Here is a 15,529-nt window from a genome sequence, read left to right as displayed (position 1 = left end):
CCTCCAAGCACTCAGGCCCAAGACCCCCACGGAGCCTGGGATGTTCACTGACCTCACAAGAGTAATAGCACAGCATACAGCTGGCGTCTCTCCTCAGCTCAGGCTCCCGGTTTCCCGGAACACGCCTAGCATTCCTCTTTGTGACAGAGAAGCTTCGAACGGGGTTGTGTGCCGCCTGTTAGGACAGGGTGCTGCTTCTCTGGGGCACTTCCAAGCAGGGTTTTCCAGCCAGCAGCCTCTGCCTGTGCTTTCTGGAGAAAAAGCCGTGGGTAGGCGTTGGGTCGTGGTGATGACAATGTGGATGAGTCTGGTTTCTGATTTCCTCCTTTGCTGTGTCATCAGTGGTCCCAGCCGAGACCCTGTTCTCCTCCCTGGTGTTTGCATACTGTGGTGAGTGCCTCTCATTCTTGTTTCTCTGTCTCACGTTGTGTCTGTCTCCGGCTCTGTCCTGAGTCCCTGGCCTCCCTATTCCCTGCTGGATCATGAGCTCTGCTGGGGCCAGTGCCTCACTCTTCCAGGTGGAAAGTGAACCAGGAGATGTTCCAGGTTGACCTTGCATTTCCAGTGACCCCAGCTCACTCTACTCTGCTCTTCTCCCCCCCCCCCCCCCGCCCCGTGCCTTGTCTCCTGTCCTTGCAATGCCGCTTCTGTATCCCTTACTCCTGCCCACGGCTGCCTGTGTCTGCACATTTGCCGCAGTGGACGATCCACCCAGAAGATTTGTGAACTAAGCTGATGCCCTCAATGGTTCTGGAAAGCCAGAGTGTTTGTCCTCGTAAACTTCCCTTTCTTCGGCTTTTGTCCATCTGACTCGTCAGTGTCCTCCTGATGGTGGCACAGACGTCCCTTTCCATCACTGCTGTTGGGGACTTGGTGGCAGCAGGATGGGCCTCCTGCCATATTCCCTGGTCCGTGTGAAGCTCATTCCGCGGGGTTTGGAGCCTTTGACCCACCTCCACAGCTGGTCTTGCTCCTTCCCTGTTCCTTGTCAGGCTTCTTACAGAATGCGGGTACCTTCTACCCTGTCCCTCTCTTCCCCCCAGTATCCACCTCGATGAGTCAGTCAGAGATTGTTTTAAGTTGACCTCATTTCTCCCAGAAATATTCTAGCAAAGCCTGACTATTCGCTTCCTCAACTAAAGCGTCTACCAACTGATGGCTGGCTGGCTTTCTGAAGCTCAAGAGTAAACGGGGTAAATCGTAAAACCATTAAAAGTATTTATTCCTTCTTGACCCTTAGATCTGTGGTATTGTCACTGGGTGTTTCTCATAGCTTGACCCGAGAAGGTGGTGGCTCACCGACCTGGGGCCCCGTCCTGGCTGTATGTTAGAGTCACTCGGGGCTCCTAAAAATACTGTTGCTTAGGTCTCTTCTCAAGAGCCTGATCTGATGGGTCTAGGGTGCGGTCCGGGTATCAGCACATGAACAAGAAGCCCCCCAGTGATCATGTGCAACCAGAGCTGAGAGTCCTTGCGAATAGAGGAAGACTCCCATTCTGTTCTTTCTTGGACCTCTCCTCTGGGTCTGTGAGATCCTCAGGCATGACTGAGACGTACCGATGTGCGTATCTCATACCCTGGCCGAGGAACACAACAAAGAAAACCTTGGCGAATCTCACCTGCTATGACCTGCTCCTGGCAAAGGCCTGTACCCTGAAACTGTTCATTCTAAGGTTCTTTGATTTATCCAGCAGACAGGAGTTGTGTGTCTGTCAGTGTGAGAGGCATTCTGCTAGGTGCTACAGGAACAGTTTGACAAGGCCCCATCCTTCTGGGGCTAATGATTGGTGGTTCTGTGCCAGCCCTATAAAAGGATTCCCGTCCTGGGAGGACCCTCGTCCTTGTTGCATGTGTGGTGCTGCCTTCTCATGCGTGGCTGGACTTCTGCTCCCCTGGACGGAGCATACTTACCCTGCCAGACGAGGCCAGGTGTCCTTGGCAGCTCCGAGAAACGAGCAGGATCTTGATTTCTTGACCTGCCAACCAAGCTAGCCTCTGAGAAGCTCTAGCAGCCCCAGTAGCCCCAAACCCCTGTACCTTCTCTCTTAGGGAGCGTAGCGGGGCCATGAACCTGGAACCTCGAATCCTCATTTGGCTCGCTGGTGAAGTGAACCAAAGTCTAAGACTGAAGGCATCTCTGGGTGACCTGCTCCTGACTACTTTCTTCAGGGCCCACATCTTGCTCTTAACCTTGTCACTGTTACTGAAGGAGTAAGTAGGTTGTTGAAGACATTCAGTTAAAGAAGATGAGAGCTTGCCTCCTTCCCTTACCTGGAGCAGTGGGGCCACAGAGCCCACTCCTGTCTCCCTCTCCCTGGGCCCCTTGGTCTGCTACGTCATGGGGACACTGAGCCAGCCAGAGACGAAGTCTAACCCCACCAGCTGTGGGAAGCAGGGAGACATTCGAGACTGAAGGGAGCAGTTGAACGGATGCCAAAGTAGGTCAGCTATTGAAAGCCTCGGTGTAAGAGTGAGCTCTTTGTGTAATTCGACCCTATGGATCATCTGTACACCTTTCTCTGGAGGGTGGTGCCTCCCTGAGTACCCGGAGCTGCAGCTGTGTCCCCACCCTCAGCTGTGTGCTTGCCTGGAGAGCCCTCTCCACCCTCTCCAGAGGTCAGAGTGTGTGTGATCGGGACCTGCGTCTTCACCATGCTTAGTGTCCACATCGAGCCAAGGACGCCCTCCCTCAAAGGAGTCAGCTTGGAGACTCAGCATGCGGTTCAGTGGTGTGGGCCACTTCTCAGGAACATTGTGCACGTCTGTTGAGAGTTGTATGTGACTCGTTTTTTGGGACACACTCTAGTGCTAGCAAGTGTTTTAGTGCTAGCAAGTGTTCAGTTTTTCTTCAGAGCAGATTTGATTTTTTTAGGGTTGTTTGTTTATTTGAGAGAGAGCAGAGCGAGCAAGAACACGAGGGGGGAGGGGCAAAGGGAGCGGGAGAAGCAGGCTCCCTGCTGAGCAGGGAGCCCTATGCGGGACTCCATCCCAGGATCCTGGGATCATCACCTGAGCTGAAGCCAGATGCTTAACTGACTGAGCCACCCAGGTGTCCCAGATTTGATTTCTTATACAAGAAATCACTCAGAATGTAATTTGTGGCATAAGCCCTGTGTTGAGGTAAATTTGATAGGAAGAGAGTCTCCATGACAAAGGTTGGAAAGGCTTTGAGTAAAAAGCAGCATGCATTCATTCAGTGGGCAGACACTGCTCTAGGCTCGGGGGATCCATCAAGCCTGGCATTCTGGCTCAACAAGTTAATAATAAATGACAAAACAGATACAAAATATAAGTTGCCAGATAAATACAAATTCTAGAAAGACAGGTACCGTAAAGAAGACGGAGGAAGCAGGCAAGATGGTGGAGGGGCTGGTTTGGAGTGGGTGAGTGAGGAAGGCCTTACTGGGAAGAGCCGCCTGGGCAGAGAGGCAAGTGACGCGAGGCATAGAGCCACGTCCCCGTGTGTCCCGAGCAGTGGCAGCAGTAAACGAAAGACTCTAAGGGAGGAGAAGCTTGGCAGGTTTCAGGACCCTCAGAGGAGCAGAGGGGAGAGTAGAGTAGAGGAGGGGCAAATGGTAGGAAATCAAGCTGGAGATGTGGGCCCTGATTCTGAGGGTGAGGGGGAGTGACTGGAAGTTCGAGTCTTCGCTGGAGTCAGTTCCTTGCCTTCCAGTGTCATTATTTTGAAGAGCAATACTAATTCATACTGATGGCTTAGGGCCCACGTTACTTAGCTAGTGTTCGGGGGGTTGGGAAGAGGCTGGGGGCACATCCTTGAATCTTTGTGGAATATCAGGCAGGAAGATCCGAGAAGCCTGTGGTAGTGCTGCCTGGGTGATGCGTTAAGGTACCATGGGCAGATCAGGACAGGAGGGGTGCTAATTTGTTAATTGTTCCTTAGTAGCATTTGAATCTTTATCATGTGTGTGTATTTTTTACGAAGCCTGTTTATCAGTCTACCATCTGTGTGTGTGTAAGATGTGATTTTCACAGAAGCAGTGTAGCTGTTGTGTGGATGAAAACACAAAGCGACTTTAAACCGTCTCCTCCTCTGAGATCATTTGATAAATGCTGAGAGGCTGCTTGGCATTTGGATTTCTCTGAAATCCAAGCACTGATAGTTAAGTGCTTCGAAAAGTGAAATGTGCTTCTGTTTTCATAGATAACACTTCATTTTTCTATTTTAAATTACATCTTTTGCTCCTTTCCCCAGGCGACAGAAACAGACACCAAAATCAGCGTGTGCATGCGGGCCTACCATCTACTTGTGAAAAAACTGGGCTTTAATCCAAATGACATCATCTTTGACCCAAACATCCTCACCATTGGTACTGGGATGGAAGAGCACAACTTGTATGCTGTTAATTTTATCCGTGCAACAAAAATCATTAAAGTAAGTGTGGAAATTTATGTCATGGCTCCAGCGAATGGTTTGAGCTAACGTATCTTTATTGGCTGGGAATGTTGACAGTTTACTCTTAGGTAGTAAATTGGTTTTCTGAAAATTAGGGCCCCTTATTATTTTTCTTTGATATGATGTCTTACACTGTGAAGTAGAACATACATACTGGAGAAAATATATAAAAAATATAGGTTATAATAAATAATTATGAAGCACATAATAGCTTTCACTTGGGTCATGAAGCAGAACATGCCTAACGCCCCTGTGACTCTCCTTTTCAGATTACACCCTCAATTCTGAATTTTGTGATGCAGCCATCATCCTGTTTAATGATACCACTTTGTTGCTTTTCTTTATCATTTTATCGCTTATGTACAGTCTGAATTATCTCTGGATTTTGTATTTGCAAGTTCACCTACTTGCCAGAATTTATTTTCGACCCCAAAAATCAATACTCTTGGTGCTTTTGCACTCATTTGCAGATGTAGCCACGTACAGAGAGGTGAACAATTCAAGTGGCCCAACCCACGTGTTCCCAGATGAGGTCGACAAACTCTGCTGCTTGTTTCGACTCTCGTTCTGTAAACAAGTGTCCAGAGCATGGTCTGTGTAGTGCCATGTTTTTCACAGTTTTGACGTTCTTCTTGGTAATTTATTTCTCTGTCTGAACTGCCCCAAGGATAGTGCTAAAGTGCTTTCTAATGTTCCTGATTGCAGGAAGGCCGTGAGGAGCTTTACGCAGACAGTGCTTGCTTAGATACGCTTTGTTTACACGTGAGTCATTGAGAGCCAGTTGGCCACGAGCTCAGCGTTAGTGAGTCAGTGATACTCGCTAAACAAGATGTCTTTACACAGAAACACGCATAAAACAAGTTTCTATATTGATGAGTAGATGGAAATTACGTGACCAGGGATTCACGGAAGTATAACGCTACTTTCCCCCTGAGGAGCAGTGGTTCTCAGTATCCCTGGATTCATTGTTCACGGTGACTTTATACAATGTAACTACCGCAAATACTGAGAATCGGCTGTAGAAACAGTGCGGTTTAGTTAGGCTGTTTTGACTCACCCAAACTTATTTAAAAAATTCATCTATGTTGTTGCGCTTGGACTTTATTCATTTTTATGAACATAACAGCATTTCATCGTGTAACTGTTCCACGATGAACTGTTCTACTGTTGATAGGCATTGGGTTTGTTTCCAGCTTTCGGACAGCATGAGCAGTGCTGCGGTGATCATTGTTGTAGGTGTGACTTGGGTGCACAGGCGTGAGTTTCTTTATAGTGTATGCCCCAGAAGTGGATGGTCGGGTCACACAGTAGGTACGGCAGGCTGTCTCCCTGAACGCTGGAGCTGCCGGGTACTTTAGCTGACAGGAAGTAAGAGTTCCTGTTGTCCCACATGTGTGCTAATGCTGGACATCGTCCTAGGGTGTGCTGGGAACCTGTTTCATTCTGTCCGGTTAGAACTAGTCACGTTTATGGTGAATTAGGGAGTTGGTTCATTTAGGCTACGGAAGCCTTTGAGTGAATGACAGACTACTGTCTGTCTGTCTCTGTGTCGTTCTTTCTCTGTTATCTACGGCACACTCATCAGGTACCATGGCCTCATCAGACCCACTGTAGAGATCTGCAGAGATAAGCAGACTTTTTGTATTCCCTCAGGGAGATCCGAGTCTAGTAGGAAAAACTACTAGACTAGTGCTTTCGTGATGCCACGATATGGCAAGTTTTGGTCTCTGGCTACAAGAAGCTCCGGATTATGTCGAACTTCATGTTTTTTACTTTACACTCTTACATCTAAAGCTTGAGGGATGGGATTGCTGCTTTTGGCCAAATAGGGAAATCTTTTCACATTTTTAAATTTTTGCTAGGAAACCCTACCTGGAGCCCGAGTAAGTGGAGGTCTTTCCAACTTGTCCTTCTCCTTCCGAGGAATGGAAGCCATTCGAGAAGCAATGCATGGAGTTTTCCTTTACCACGCAATCAAGGTACGCAGAACACCTGTTTGCCCTCTGAGAGCAGCTGTGACCTAGGGCCGGGGTTTGCACACTTTGGCCCACCGACTAACTCTGGCCTGCTGCCAGTCTCTGTGAATTACGTCTTATTCGTGCTTTAAATGCTGTCCGTCGTGGCTTTTCTGGGATAGTCGCAGAGCTGAGTAGCAGTGACAGAGACTGTAGCCTAAAATATTTTCTACAGATGTTTGCTGACCTCTGATATAGAGTATCCCTGGAAATCCTCATTTTTTTCTTTTTCCTGCCCTTAGTTTGGTATGGACATGGGGATAGTGAATGCCGGAAACCTCCCTGTATATGACGATATCCACAAGGAGCTTCTCCAGCTCTGTGAAGATCTCATCTGGAATAAAGACCCTGAGGCCACTGAGAAGCTCCTGCGCTATGCTCAGGTAGAGAGAAGAGTGTCCTGACTAGGGCTTTTCCCGCCTCCGAACTCTCCACCCACTTGCAGTTATTCGACCTCCGCTGTAGAGTGGGAGTGGGCGTCTCGTCCTGTCTCTGGGTCACTGAACATTTCTGCAGAGAGTCGCAGAGCAGGGGTTGCAGTTGAGGCCGAGGGAGCAGAAGCAGAGCACACCCAGCCTGCTTCAGGATTCTGAAATAGGTTTCTTTAAATTTATGTTGAGTTGTAAAATTAATTTTGTCCCATGCCGAGGTAGCACATATTAATTCTAGAAAATTTGCAAAATATAGATAAGCAAAAGAAGAAAATAAAAATCACTCAGAATCCTACCATCCAAAGTTAGCACTGTGGAGATTTTGTTATGACCTTCCAGTCATGGTTTCGGTTTGTCTTGAGAATGATTGTGTCCTTACAGATGTGCACACACACACACACACACACACACACTCACTCACATACGTTTTTACAAAAACAGTCCTCTATTCTAGGTGCTTTTTGGCAACCTGTTTGTTTAGCAGTATACTGGGGACATCTTTCCATTTTATGAGATATTTTTCTGCCTCATAATTTAAATGAGCTATTTTGGATTTTCTAGTGTGGCTGTGTTATTACCTGGTGCCCACTGCAGTGTGTTTACATTTGTTTGTGTCGGGATCCGGTCCATCCGTGGCAAGGTTCCGCAGTTCGAGGCTTGGGGTCTGTGCACATTTGATATACAGACATGAGAATATGATCATTAATCCAAAACTCGGTTCCTTGTCTCCCCCTTACCACGTGCCGGGCCGTTGTAGGTACATTAAGTATCTGTCATGGGTGCTGCTTCCCAGAATTCTATTTCAGGAGAGATGAGATCTTTACCTCAAAAAAACTTGTAAATTTATTTCAGAAAGCAATGGCAAGGAAGGTATTTTTTTCACAAGCACGTGGGGAAAGCAGTAGAACGCTTTCATGGATGTTGTCCCCTTTGTTACTGTTTTCCGTGTCAAAATCTGAATATAACTCTGGCTCAGATGTTCACTTGTCCTCTTCCATTGCAGAGGGAGTACTAGAGTTTCTGGAAGAAGGCTGGGACGGGTTAGAATTAGTGCATCCGTGATTTATCAGCTTGATGGGTGACAAGATTTCAATTTCTGCAATTGCCGTAGGCTCAGCGAGGCTGATGGAGATAGACTGTGCTGTGGAGCACAGAACCCTCCTCCCAGTTCCTTAAAAACATTCCTGGTTTCTCTTGTGGGCCCAAGACGGAATGTCTCAGGTCCTGATTATTGCAAATATAGTCACGTTCTGCTCCTTGGCTCAGTGCCTAAGAAACAGTCTCTGGGTGTTTTTTTCCCCTCTTTCCAGGGCTGTTTTTGCTCATCTCGACAAAGTACTTAGCCTCTGAGTGTGGCACAGTACCCCGTGTTCTTCTTCGCCTGTCTTCCACTTAGTGAAATAATTTCACTTTCTTTCCACTGAGTGAAAGAACCCTCAGACAGGGTTCTGTTGAAGGACAGAAGGGTGTCACAGCTTCTAAAAGCACAGAGTGACACTAGAGAGTTCTTAACCCACGCCATCCACGTGCTGTGTCTCTGTGCTCCGCCGTCTCCTGTAGGAGAGATCAGGCTCCTCCGTTGGAAGACTGTCCTCAAGGTGTTGTTGACTTTGTATTTTATGTCCGTCATTCTTTTGGGTCTGTTCACTGTTAGCATTTGTTGACAAGTTTTTCTTTTTTTTTTATAAAATTTTTTTTAAAAAGATTTTATTTATTTATTTATTAGAGATAGAGACAGCCAGCGAGAGAGGGAACACAAGCAGGGGGAGTGGGAGAGGAAGAAGCAGGCTCATAGCGGAGGAGCCTGATGTGGGGCTCGATCCCATAACGCTGGGATCACACCCTGAGCTGAAGGCAGACGCTTAAGGACTGCGCCACCCAGGCGCCCCTGCTTACAAGTTTTTCTTTCCGCATGTCGTGCTGAGCTGTCAAGAGGTTTTGCCCCTGGGGCACAAGCCGAACCAAGGGAAACCTTACAGCAGTAGCAAGAGCTGAACGGTCTATCGTCTAAGAAATCTCCTCCCTTTTAATGTAGCCACACAACTTATTACAAGCCATTGACCCCTCTGTCAAGTAGACTGTCTACGTTCAAGGTGACTTCTGTTACCATTAAGGGAATTAATAACCGAAGCAGGTATACTTAATAAGTCCCAGGAGTTGCCCGCTCTCTAGCATTTTCTCAGGATATACCGAGTGCAAACGGAGCATAAAAAGCAGTGAAATTAAGGGACAAATAAGGGGTGAGGATTTTTTTTTCTTTGTAAGAGAATGATTGTCTCTTTTTGTTACTAAATGATGAAGTCTGCACCCAAGTTTCCTGTGTGACGTATTATTGAAAAGATGGAGGGGTCCCTGATGGCCCAGTTGGTTAAGTGTCTGCCTTGAGCTCAGGGCATGATCTCAGGATCCTGGGATCAAGTCCCACATCGGGCTCCCTGCTCAGCAGGAAGTCTGCTTCTCCCTCTGCTGCTCCCCCTGCTTGTGCTCTCTCTCTCAAATAAATAAATAAAATCTTTAAAAAAAAAAAAAAGGAAAGGTGGAAAGAGCCTTTTCTCTTTCTCTAAGCTCTTCAATCCCACTTTGGTGGAGTTAATGGTGTATTGAAAAATAATTATTTAAATTTGGCACAGGCTGACCTGTAGTAAGTAAATTAATTTTGGTAATAAAAACTTCTAGGTGTTGTGGTACTGTATGATTTCCATGGAGTTTCTTTTGCTTGCTTGCTTTCTTTCTTTCTCTCTCTCTCTCTCTTTCTCTCTTTTTTTCTCCCCTCCCCTCCCCTCCCCTCTCCTCTCCTCTCCTCTCCTCTTCTCTCCATGGAGTTTCTTTATTAAGTGGTACCTTAATAGAGGTCATGGCCCCTTGGGCCTGGAAGGATCTCTGCTCTGAATACAGTGGCTCCTGAATGACCTTGGGTTGTGAGAATATTTTTGATACTTTTCTGGGAAAAAAGTTATTGGATCCTTGGTCTGACCTTCATTTCCCTCATTGCCACTGGAGGTCATGTTCTTTTTGTCTTCATCTCGAGCAGTTTACTCCCCTCGATGCCCGCCCAGCTTTTCTGCTTGTCAGAACAAAGCGCAGATGCCCGCGGGGACGCTCTGACGCGGCAGCTGCTCTAGAGCGGTAGCGACAGAGACGAGGACCCAGGTGGACGCGGCGGTTGATGGGTCGGTTTGCTCGGTGGCCTCGTGCTTGATGAGCCTCCACGATGCGGCCTGCGTGTGGTCCCACCTGTGCGGATTTTGTACTTAAATCGTGGAGAGCATTCTCGTGAATAACTGGCTGGAAACCAAGCCGGGCTCCGCACGCCATGTTGTAGACCTGAAGTAGCTGCTTTCCGATGTGCGTTTGTCTTAAGTATTGATGTTCTGAAGCTCGGTCGTCGGGCCGGGTAGTTTCCATTCATTGCAGCCCCCGACACTTGGCCTTCCCGGGACCCTCGGTAGCCACTGTTCACCGTCCCATAGGTCCTGATGGCTGCCCGCCCTGGAGGCGCTGCACACCGTGGCATCTTCCTGGGAACGCACCAGCTCCTTTCTCCGAGAGCGTGTGGAACCCTGTCCTGTTTTCACTCCTCACACTCCGTCCCACCGGCAGGAATCGCCTGATGCCGTGGCTAGTGGGGCAGATGGTGCATCACACGTACCTAGTGAGAGGAATGTGAGCTTCAGGAGGACTTTTCTTTTTTCTTTTCTCTTCTCTTCTCCTCTTCTCTCCTCTCTCCTCTCTCCTCCCTCCCCTCTTTTCCTTCCCCTCCCCTCCCCTCTTTTTGGTTTTCTTTCTGCAGTGCCACACAGCTCTAGTTCGGTTTTTTCCTTCTTCATGGCTGAACAGTATGACCTTGTATGTGTCTGCACCACATTTTCTGTATCTGTTCGCGCACCCAGCACATTCAGGGTGCTCCCGTGCCCGGCTACTGGCAATAATGCTGCCAATCGTTCTTTTAAAGTCTCCCTCTTCATTTTCTTTGTCTGGGGAGGAAGCCCTTGTGCCATCAGCCTTGCCGCTAGCACCCCCGCCCTGCAGTTCTGCGGGCTCTCCCCGGGTCCTCCCTTCCTTCTCTTCTAACACATCGTCCTTTACATCCTTTGTAACGTCGTTATGCTTGTCCGTCTTTCCTTCCTGTCAGCACCACGGTGGTCCAGGTTGTGACTGTGGGCTGATACGGTCCCCTCCCCTTTCTGGGTGTTCTTAAAATGCTGCTTGGCTCTTCTAGCTTCAGAAGTTTGGATTTGGTCCTGCTCTTCCCCCAATCCCAAAATGCCTGGAAGGTTGAATCCAAACTCGATAGCATGGATTTCTGGTGCTCTGTGGCTTGGCCTCTACTACCCCGCATAAATGTGGCGCCAGAAAATCTGGTTTTGTTGGGCATGAAGTCACTCAGCTAATATTTACTGAACTTTTGTTCTGTGCTATGCACTTGACCGAGCATAGAGGATCTAACCAATAAGAGAGATGGGCCCCTCCAGGGCCGACAGTCCAGCGAGGTTTACGAAAATGCCAGAGGCAGCTGTAACCCAGCGGGGTTGGTGCTGAAATAGGGCGAGTGCAGGGCACTGTGAGAATGCGCAGGAGGGCCGCGGAACCCAAAGGTAGAGGTAGGTGGTTGGGCAGGCTTCCCAGGAGGTGCAGGTCAGGGGAGACTTGAAAGCTACGTGGACTTAGCCAGGTGGGGCTCTGGTGTCGGAGTGCAGGGCTGCCGGTCCCTGCCAGGGCGGGGGCATTTGCATCTAGCCAGGGACCAGCACGGGGGTAGGTGCTGAGTAAGCGTGTGTCACATGAATGAATGTGGAGGCCCAGAGGTGACAGGGATGACAGAGAGTGTGAGGAACTGACATGTTTGGGATAGCTGAGTGTGCTGGGCATGGCAGAAGATGAAGCGATCAGAGAAAGCCAGGTCGGGGCGTCGCATGGCATGGAGACAGCCTTGGAAGGGAGTCCTTGGCACAGAAAGCTCATCTGTCCTGGGAGGAATAGGGCACTTACAATGACTTCTGTCACGTGGGGATGGTTTGATGAGATTTGCAGTTTGGGAAGGTCCGTCTGGTTACAGTGTAGAAGATACACTGCAGACCGGGGAGGGGATTCTGGGCTGCACCAGCCAGGGGCTGAGACCGTGAAAGTGTGGAAACGGGGCAGGGAGAAGTTTAGCGGACGTGCAGCCATTGGGACTTGGCGAGAGGAATGAATGAGTATTAAAGAATGCTCCCTAGATTTTTGATTGGGGCGACTGATGCCACCAGGTGACGTGGAGGAAACAGATAAGGTCATGCAGTTCACCTGGGAGGCACGTTTTGTCCCTTTGTTGAGTCCATCCATGTCTTCGAAGTCTCTCTTCACTCTGGTTTGTGATGATGACTCGTTGCTCCAAATTCCTGGTCTAGTTTGTGTCCTGCAATAGTCTGTGTTATCTACTCATTTGGCCCTGGCAGGTGTCTTCTCTGGGGGCTTGCCCCCTGCACCTCCCTTAGGATGTGGCCAAGTCCTTGAGGGCGTTGGCCGTGTCCTACAGCTCTTAGCTGCCCACCTCCCGGATGCTGTCTGACTCAGCCCGTCTTCTCTCTGCACATATTTGTGGCTAACGATGCTTCTTGTGGAGGGTTCTGGAGGCCTGTCACATGTGGGGAAGAGCTTCTCTTACTGCCCTCGAAATCCTTCATTTGAAGTTGTTACCTTGTAGGAAAGGAAGAACAGGGCCTCACTGTCCTTCTCCTACAAGGTCAAATCCTGAAAGACCTCTCCTTGTCTCTCCTTCCCGCAAATGGTTATTGAGATCTTAAATCATGTTGGGTACTCAGCGAGGTGCTGGCAGTATATGAAAAGAATAAGGTATAGTTTTTTGCTGCTATATAGTTCAATGAGGGCCTGTTGTACCCATCTGTCTGTCCTAATTTCAACTCAGACACATGGCAAAGGAGGGAAGAAAGTCATCCAGACTGACGAGTGGAGGAATGGCCCCATTGAAGAACGCCTGGAGTACGCCCTCGTGAAGGTGAGTTGTGGGGGCCCGGAGTGAGGTGAATGGGATGGCTGGAGGCGCCTCGTGCTTGCCTCATGCTGTTGCTGGAGGGGAGAGTCCCTAGACTACCCCCGAGTGAGTGTGTCCCCCATCCCCCACCCTACCTCCAGCACGGGTAGTCGTGTCTCTAAACTTTTTGGTTGTCACAATAGGGGGCGGGAGGTGTTCCTGGCATCCAGTGGCCAGGAATGCTGTGGACATTCTGTAGTGCACAGGAGGCCCCACATGACAATTGTTCAGCCCAAATGTCCTTAGTGCCAAGGTTGAGAAACGCTGTCCTAGACCAGGTTGCTGTCTTTTGATCAACAGGCAAGTCCTGGCTCTTCTGTTGATAATTGGATTTTTCTTTTAAGGTTTTATTTATTTGTCAGAGTGATCTGAGAGAGAGTGCTAGCACAAGTAGGGGGAGGGGCAGATGGAGAGGGAGAAGCAGACTCCCCGCTGAGCAGGGAGCCCTACACGGGGCTCGATCGCAGGACCCTGAGATCATGACCTGAGCCGAAGGCAGATGCTTCACTGACTGAGCCCCCAGGTGTCCTCATAATTGGAATTTTAGACAACATCATCTCTTGGCCTCAGTGTCTTCATTTGTGGTTTGGAGAATTTCAGAGTCCTTTTTTTGTTTTTGGCTCTCGAATTTAACTTTTAACTTCTTGAAGCTTTTGAGGTTTACATATTTGAAGTTGTGGAATCAGTCAGCCATATCCAAGGGGCCTCGAACCGGGGACATGGGAGATTAGGGCTTGATTTTTAGGGCTTGATGTTTTCGGGCTTGATCAGTGAAGACTGGAGAAGTGCGAGGAGGCTTCATGGGTGTGAACTTCACCTCAGGGTCCTGCCCATTGTCCTTCCTCCCCCTGCCCTGGAGCTTCCTAGTGAAACGAGCTGATTTCACGGGAGGTCTTTGGTCATGTATACTCTGCTAAACCACTAGGATGCAAAGTGTGTGAGCTTCCTGGTCTTCCTTCTCTCACTGGTGACTCACTGTTACTGAGCACTTACGTTGTGTCAGCCCAGCCGGCTAAGCACTCTACATAGGGTGTTTTATGTATTCCTCAAGATAACCACCTAGGCAGGTACTGTGTGACATTTTAATTTAGGAAACTGAGGCTTGATAAATTGCTTAGATTAGTGATAGGAGCCTGGATTTGAACTCACGCAGTCTGATTCCAAAACCTGTATCTTAAGCATTTCCATGATTCGTTCTTTATGGCTATTTAGACATAAGCCAATTTTTAATGTGATTTTTTTCCTAATTTTTTTTTATAGGGTATCGAAAAATATATTATTGAGGACACTGAAGAAGCCAGGTTAAACCAGGAAAAGTATCCCCGGCCTCTGAATATAATCGAAGGGCCTCTGATGAACGGCATGAAAGTTGTCGGTGACCTCTTTGGAGCTGGAAAAATGTTTCTACCTCAGGTTGGCAAAAGATCGGGGGGTGGGGTGGGGGGATGTTTACATAGCCGAAAGAAAAAGACTTTGTCTTTTAATAAATAGTAAGTTCGGGCATATTTCTCAAGTTTTGATTTCGGTAAGAGCTTGTGGACATTGGAGATTGGGTCATTTCTCTAAATGTGTTCAGGAATAGTGTCTGGAAGGTCCATCTTTAGGGTGAGGTGCAGGTTAGAGGTAATCTGGAAACTCGTAGCATTCTTTTCTTTTTTAAGATTTTATTTATTTATTTGACAGAGAGACAGCCAGCGAGAGAGGGAACACAGGCAGGGGGAGTGGGAGAGGAAGAAGCAGGCTGCCAGCGGAGTAGGGAGCCCGATGCAGGGCTTGATCCCAAGACCCTGGGATCATGACCTAAGCTGACGGCAGACGCTTAACGACTAAGCCACCCAGGCGCCCCAAAACTGGTAGCATTCTGATCACAGTTTTGATCTTGTGTCCCATCTCTTACTCCCAACACCCATCTGCTCTTCCCCCAAGTTACAATAAAATCCAAGATGAATGTAAAGTTCATAGCATTAGCTTTTGGTTTGACCAGCCAGTAGTCATCTTTAAGGATGTGTGCTTTGAACAAATCGTTCCCATTTAAAATAGTGATATACATTACATTTTATGTTTCAAGAAAGTTAGAACTCTCATTTTGATTTATAGAAGCTGCTGACCATTATCAGTGACCAAACTTTTAGTTGAGCCATCAGGGTTAGGACTGCGAGGTTAGGACTGTGTTTTGTTTCTATTTTTTTATTACTCATTCTGTATTCAGTTAATTGCCCATTTCCTTTATAACATTCACCCCCTTTTTATAAAGCTTTATTGTTTTATAGTTAACATACAACGAAGTGCACATATTTAGAGGATACTGTTTGATAAGTTTTAACACATATGAGCCAGTGAAACCTCTCGCCACACTCGAGATAAGGAACATTTCGTTGTCCTGTCCTCTTAATCTCCTCCAACCTGTGGCAGTTCCTCGGTCTTTGTTCTTCATGGTGTTGACCTATTTTTCACTTTGCATTTTTAAGTTAACATTAGAGATAGAGACAGTTTTCACATGTCGTTTGAACAATGTCTTGTTATCCGTCCCACAACTTCTTCCCCTCATGTTAGTGTTTTTACTTGACCCTCGTGCAGTTAGCAGAACCTGGAAGTTAACATCGATATGATGCCGTTAAAGAAGGACCTCATTCACATT

At 48.0% G+C, this 15,529-nt stretch overlaps 1 protein-coding gene across 2 annotated transcripts in view; it reads left to right on the top strand.

Moving 5' to 3' along the window:
- The window catches only part of MTR (5-methyltetrahydrofolate-homocysteine methyltransferase), a 118,630-nt gene that overhangs the window by 68,874 nt on the left and 34,227 nt on the right, over positions 1-15,529 (top strand). For both annotated transcript variants that reach the window (XM_040623799.1, XM_040623800.1), the window contains exons 16-20: positions 4,214-4,393; positions 6,277-6,393; positions 6,672-6,812; positions 12,766-12,855; positions 14,152-14,304. In XM_040623799.1, the coding sequence (XP_040479733.1) occupies positions 4,214-4,393; positions 6,277-6,393; positions 6,672-6,812; positions 12,766-12,855; positions 14,152-14,304 (681 nt within the window). The remainder of the gene's footprint in view (positions 1-4,213; positions 4,394-6,276; positions 6,394-6,671; positions 6,813-12,765; positions 12,856-14,151; positions 14,305-15,529) is intronic.

The sequence above is a fragment of the Ursus maritimus genome, unplaced genomic scaffold (genome assembly GCF_017311325.1).
Source record: "Ursus maritimus isolate PB19 unplaced genomic scaffold, ASM1731132v1 scaffold_7, whole genome shotgun sequence".
NCBI lineage: Eukaryota > Metazoa > Chordata > Mammalia > Carnivora > Ursidae > Ursus > Ursus maritimus.
This window is presented reverse-complemented; position numbering and strand designations above follow the sequence as displayed.